This window comes from Helianthus annuus, chromosome 4 (genome assembly GCF_002127325.2).
Source record: "Helianthus annuus cultivar XRQ/B chromosome 4, HanXRQr2.0-SUNRISE, whole genome shotgun sequence".
Lineage (NCBI taxonomy): Eukaryota > Viridiplantae > Streptophyta > Magnoliopsida > Asterales > Asteraceae > Helianthus > Helianthus annuus.
The window spans coordinates 188,540,124-188,546,757 of NC_035436.2; the positions used below are offsets into that span (position 1 = coordinate 188,540,124).

At 40.2% G+C, this 6,634-nt stretch overlaps 1 protein-coding gene across 4 annotated transcripts; it reads right to left on the bottom strand.

The window, feature by feature from the left end:
* Positions 1 to 927: 927 nt before the first annotated feature.
* On the bottom strand, positions 928 to 6,225 carry LOC110937570 (DEAD-box ATP-dependent RNA helicase 42). 4 transcript variants are annotated; one of them, XR_002590867.2, is made up of 4 exons: positions 5,957 to 6,225; positions 2,454 to 5,806; positions 2,133 to 2,230; positions 932 to 2,039 (listed from the first exon to the last, which is right to left on the bottom strand). XR_002590867.2 is itself a non-coding variant. In XM_022180007.2 (3 exons), the coding sequence occupies exon 2, from the start codon at positions 5,786 to 5,788 to the stop codon at positions 2,480 to 2,482; it is 3,309 nt and encodes a 1,102-aa protein (XP_022035699.1). In that variant the 5' UTR covers positions 5,789 to 5,806; positions 5,957 to 6,225; the 3' UTR covers positions 928 to 1,281; positions 2,454 to 2,479. The 4 variants fall into 4 exon arrangements, 1 of the variants encoding a protein (XP_022035699.1); XR_002590870.2 differs by having other exon boundaries at positions 2,454 to 5,811; XR_002590868.2 differs by having other exon boundaries at positions 1,762 to 2,039; positions 2,127 to 2,230.
* Between the last annotated feature and the right edge of the window lie 409 nt (positions 6,226 to 6,634).

The window sequence follows — 6,634 nt, forward strand, 5'->3', positions numbered from 1 at the left end:
CTCTTTTTTCCACACCACCACCACCAGGCCGTCGCCACCCGACCATCACCACCACCCACCCACCGCCACTCATCTTCTCAAATCTCAGATCTGTAACACCTCCGGCACCACCTCCCTTTAACACCTCCGCCGCCACCTCTCACCACGGTTTCCGGGTTTGATTTTTGGTTTTCAGTGGATCGGTTTCTGTGGGTTTGATTTTTGGGTTCGTTTCACAAAAAAAAAAAAAAAGAACCAGATCTTGGTTTGATTTTGAGTGGGTTAAATGGGTCAGTTTATATGGGTTTGATTTTTGGGTTCGTTTCACAAAAAAAAGAGCCAGATTTTGGTTTGAGTTTTAGTGGGTATTTGTTTATTTTTTGTGGTTTTGTTGGGTAATTAAACGATTGATTAATGGTGACAGGTGGGTTGTGGGTGTAGTGGGGTTTGGCTATTTATTGGTTATTAATCATTGGTGGATGTGGTGGGTTTTGGTTATGGTTCCGAATAGTGGTGGTGTAGCGGTGGCCAGATTTGAAGAGGAAAGGAGCTATGGTGGATGTGATGGTTGTGGGAGGTGGTGGTGGTACATGGTGGTGGTGGGCTTTTAATAAATGGAAATCAAAAGGGAATGGGAAAAGGCAATAATGCCCTCGCTCCATGTAACCAGACTTAACTATAAAAATAAACTATGTTTAGGGTAAAGGACATAACGTGTTTTGATTTACAAACATGAAGTATGAATCCCGTCAACTTTAAAGACAAAGGACACACTTTACAATCCGATACAAACATAAAGGACGATTTTTGTAATTTACTCTTTAATTTCATCACAAGATTCTCAATACATGGGTGTAGTGCTACTATGGAGGATTTAAATATACAAGCAACGAACAATGCATTTATATAAATGTAAAGTTTAACCTGAAAATGTTGTAGAAATTATGCAAAATTGAAACAATTTAGCGCTAATATTGAAGATTATGCAAATCTGATGCTAGGAGCATTGATTAAACATACATAGGCCATGCAAAATCACATCTCAATGTATCAGCAGAGAGTATGATCCAAGATTTGTTTTGTAAAAGTATTACATAAGAACGGTTGAACACACTCCCAGTAGGATTCGCAAAATAGTAAACAGTACTAATAACAAGGAAATAAAAACAAACCGAAGGAGCTGGTGGAGTAAAGCAGTATCATCACAATTCACAAGTGAATTTGTACTCCCAACAATGTATAGTTCTTGAATGAAATAGCGTTTGATGTTACGCAACAAGCTCCATAAAGACGATCTATAACCTGAAATTCTAGAATTGTCAGAATTAATGAAGTATTAAGAAAGTATAAAATAACAAATTGGCTGCTATTCATGTAAAAAGAACCAAGTATTACTTTTTTTAACATTACACATGATACAATTTAAAACTGCATTAAATATCAATGATGAAAATGTTATGGTACAAAAATCAAATACCAATAAAGGAGAATGTAGCAATGTAAATCATGCAGAACTAATCTCTTAAATATAGAAATTTGCATGGGGCTGGAAGGATTAATTAATATATATTTTTTAATAAACCATAACAGCACAAACGAGCGAAACCATTGAAGTATGAAACACAGTGACAAACATTACATACTATTCACAATGAATGAGTTCAAACCAACTAAAGATGTTTTTCCTCGATTCTTAAACATACGACTCACATATGATGAATAACACATATAGTCCTAAAGCCGAAAACTACTCTTCAATAACACAGATCCCTTAGATTTAACTGATCCATCAACATTCATGCGCTTGATTGATGCTATTAAGTTATAATCCTACTATGTAACACTATAGATAGTTGCCACATTACTGAAGGAACACTGTGGTTGAATCTACCAACCGTAATTGGCAATATATCATAAATAAAAAGAACTATTCTAGTCTATAATGCATGTTGATAAAATATCATGTGTCACATGCATGATTGTGGTGAGAAAATAGGTGACAACTTCAGAACACTGTCAAAGAAGCAAGAAAAGCCCGTTAGGTCGTTTCCCCAACCAACCTACAATCAGAAATGAATGCTCAAATCAGAACAAACATCATATAGAAACGATATGCAACTCGAGACTAAAGCTTCAGTATACATCACTTTTACATTTTCTTAGTGGGAAAAAAGGTTTGTGATCGCCATCTGCAGGCAGCCAATAAAAGCAAATGTATAAATTGCTCTACACATGTGCAAGCTGGATCCTCCTACAAAAGCACATTAAAAATATATAAATATTTATGATACACATCTGACCAATGACCATCAACACGACACTGATCCAACCACATAACAAAAAGCACATTCAGCCAAAACGAATAACTTTTACTTCATGTCTTAACTACATGCAACATGTATAGATTGCATAAGATGCTTTCAGTTAATGAGCGGATTAATTAAACATTAAACAATTTAGATATTGTAACACACCTGTATGCACGAGCCGAGTCTGATTCTCATACAACAGAGTAACGCCCTGGCTGTGCGTTTGGAAGAGATAATGCCTGTGTTGTGATGTCTTCTAGAACACGTTTCAATTCGGCTTTGGCCCGTTTAACAGATTGTTCGGTAGCACCTTCAATGAACAAATATAGTTTTTTCTCGCCGGGTCCCGGGATCCTGCCGGGTTGAATATACTGACCCCTAGTGGTAATAGCAGCCCCAGTCCACTCAGCAATTGGTCCGAGGGTTTCTTTATGTGTCACCTTCCACCTAGCGTTTTGCGGGAAATCGTTAATCTCCAACTCAGCTTCATAATGTTCCGGCAAAGAATCAGCTTGAATCCGAGCCAGATTGTGCTGCAAGTTCATGGCAGCAGCCAGTGCTGCAGCCCTAGCAGCACCATCATTGCCGCCAGCAACACCCGCCATACCGAGAATACCTGGCAGAGATATAGGTACCCCACTAGTAGGAGGCTGTTGACTGGCGGCAGCAAGAGCGGCAGCTTGAGCAAGAACAGCCTGCTGAGCAATATCACCACCTGCTTTTCGCACCCCGTCATCATCATCTTCTGAATCCGATTTATCTTCTTCAAATCCATATTCTTTGGCCTGTGCTTTCTTCGCTGCTTTTCTGACTTCATCTTCTTCTTCATTGAACTTAAAACCGCTTCCACCGTAACCGGTACCATGAGCTTGCACAAGTCCCTGATTAACCTTCGCCATAAACCCATCAGCAAGAGCTTTCAAATCATCGGGAACAACTTGATTCGACAACTCTAAAGCTTTTACAAGATCCGGTGCATATCTTTCATCGTCAGTCGACAAAAACGTGATAGCGCACCCTTTTCTCCCTGCCCTCCCTGTACGGCCAACACGGTGAACATAGTCTTCGTAATGATTTGGTACATCATAATTAATCACAAGTTCAAGCTCTTTAACATCCAAACCCCTAGCAGCAATACTTGTTGCAATCAATAAATTGCATACGTTACTCTTGAAATCAGAAATGGTTGATTCTCGATCCGTCTGATCTTTAGCCCCATGAAGCGATAAACACGGATATCCGTGTTTAAGCAAATCCCTAAATAAAGCATCACATTTGTCCTGTGATTGAACAAATATCAAAACCTTACCTTTTTCATACCATTCTCCAAGTAACTCTAAAAGTCTAAAAAACCTTTCGTTTTCGGGCCTCACTTCCACTAGCTGGGCTATGTCTTTATTCACAACGCTTCTTCCGCCTACCTGTATCTCCACGGGTTTGTTAAGAACTTTCCGGGCCAATACCTCCACCTGGCGAGGAAATGTGGCAGAAAAAAGTACAGTCTGGCGATTGGGTTGGGTATTTTGCACAATTCGGGTGATTTGTGGCTCAAAACCCATATCAAACATACGATCAGCTTCATCCATAACCAGATACGAAACCCTTCTCAGATTCGTGATTTTCCCAGCACTCGTACATAGAATATCAATCATCCTACCTGGCGTACAAACAACAATTTCCGCGCCTCGCTTCAACTCACTGATTTGTTGGGCAACACCGGAACCACCATACACCGGCACGCAGCGAAGACCCATTACCTTAGTGAACTTTCTTATATCACTGTGAATCTGCTGAACAAGCTCTCGGGTAGGTGCCATTATAAGCCCAATGGGCCCATCTCCAGAACCGAGTTCTGGTTGATCCATTATATGCCTCAACATCGGTAAAACAAAAGCTAGGGTTTTACCAGAACCGGTCTTTGCAACGCCTATACAATCTCGACCACTCATTATGACTGGCAAAGCCTGTGCTTGAATAGACATTGGTTTATCGTAACCGAGCTTTCTAATTGTCTCTAAAATTTTCGTCGTGAGTCCGGTCTGGTACCACGTTTTAATTGGCTTGGGTACGTCTTTTCCGTGTACTTTCAGTTCCAGTTCCTTCCTGTAAGCAGCAACCTCTTCTTGAGTCATTTTCTTTATCTCTTTTACTTCGATGTAAAAATTCTTTCGGAATTCAATGTATTTGATCTTTGAGTGATCAACAAGTGATAATTTCTCAACCTTGGTTTTTTTCACTCGTTTCATAAACTCGTCGTCGTCTTCATCTTCTAAAGGATCATCATCATTTTCAACATCTGGATAATCTTCATCAGAATCTTCACCGGGAATAATCCTCCCCATTGATCGGCCACCGGTCTTTTTCTTTTTCTGCTGTTCGTTATCCTTATTCTTGTCATCTTTCTCTAAGTCGGAACTCTTATGATCTGAACCAGAAACCGCAGTGTTTATTAACTTGTTAACTTCTGGTATCACCATGGTGTCCATAAAAGCATCTAAAGGATCAATTTCATCTTCTTCCATATCACCACCGTTCTGCGAAGCATGGGTAGTATCACCATTATCTAATCCATTAACCGTAACGTCTCCGTCTTGATTGACGTCCTTCGCATTGCCATCCAAATCCATGTCAGCATCTGCATTCTCAACAGGAACAGCTTCTTCATCATCAGACTCGCCATCTAAAGTCCATGTTTTACCAGCAGTCTCACTAGTTAATCCAAGTTGTTCTCTTTCAGATTCCTCTTTCTTTCTTCGTTTTTCCTGCCATTCCTGCACTCTCCTCCTCCGTTTTTCCATTTCATCATCCAACTTCCGTTGTTCTTCCTCCATATCTTCTTCACGGGTCCTCGACACTTTCTTATCGGAAGAATCTTCATCAACCTTCTTCCCCGAACTGATATCCACACTACCTTCCCTCCGTCTGCTAGAAACCTTACTACTCTCCTTGTAATCATCTTCCCTCCTACGCCTTTTTCTATCTCTATCCTTGCCATCATCTACGTCACCACCGTTATGATCCCGTTCAGCTTCTCTACGTTTTTCCCTCATCTTTTCTCTGTCTCGTTCTTCCCTCTCTCTTCTCTCCCTCCTTTCCCTTTCCTTCTCTCTTTCCCTCTCCCTCTCCTTCTCCCTTTCTCTCTCTTTCAACTTCTCCCGTTCTCGCTCCTTCTCTCTGTTCTCTTTCTCCTTCAACCGTTCACGTTCGCGTTCACGTTCGCGCTCCCGTTCCTTCTCTCTCTCCCTTTCCTTCCTCTCCCTATCCCTCTCTTTCTCCTTATCCTTATCTCTGTGCCTCTCTTTATGCTTCTCTCTCTCCTTATGTTTCTCATCAACACTCCTTTCTCTTTCCCTCTCTCTATCTCTCTCCCTCTCCCGGTCTCTACGTCGGTCACCGTTACGCTCCTTATCACGATGCCCTCTCTTCAATTCCTCATCTTTTTTCACATAATCATCCTTCTTGCTAGACTTATGCTTCGAATCCTGCTTTGAATCCTCCATATCTCAACTCTTATTAACCTAAACTACAAAATAACAAGTTAATAACGCTTCAACAATAAAAAGCCCTAATTCACAACCACATTAGGTTTCAAATCACATCACAAAAGAACAAATCAATAAAACACATATACAACAAATTGAATACACATAACAGGAAAAAGAAATTACCAGATAATTCGCTTTCGAATCGTAACCTGGATCCCTGAAACCCTAATTTCTTCAAACTTTAACGTATTCGTATCTCAGAATCAGAATTGAGAGGGAATACCGTACGAATGGTGACGCAGATAGATATTATTATTTGATTTAAAGATGTGCGAATGTTGATGAGGTCTGAGAAGGAAGACGATGCCCTAGCACCGACTCTATAATCTCCACAAATGTTTCGACGCTGGTCCAACCGGGTTCTAGGGTGATAGTGTTCTAAACGAGTCGACCAACATATAGGGGAGATATTTATTTAACACGTTGTAACCGGTGAACGGTGAAAGGCTTTTATGTTCGTTTAAGTTTAACCGAACAAATGAATGAACTGTTGGTGACTTTAGATTAACTTGCCGGCTTTATTATTGATTAGACGAGTTAGAAGATGTGAGAGTGCATGCTGGTGTGATGTTAATAAAGTTTGATGTGTGTGTCGGTTTTGATTTTATAAACATATAACATCTTTACGATTGGGAGCATGTCAATTAAATTGGTTTTATTAACACAATTGGGCCTCTTTGTATTGATGCTTTGGTGGGGTTATGGACTCATTGGACCACAATTGATTGTTACGATTGGGGTTTAGTCACATTAATTGTATCATTTGGTTCAATGGATTGGATCTGATGCTGAAAACCAAAA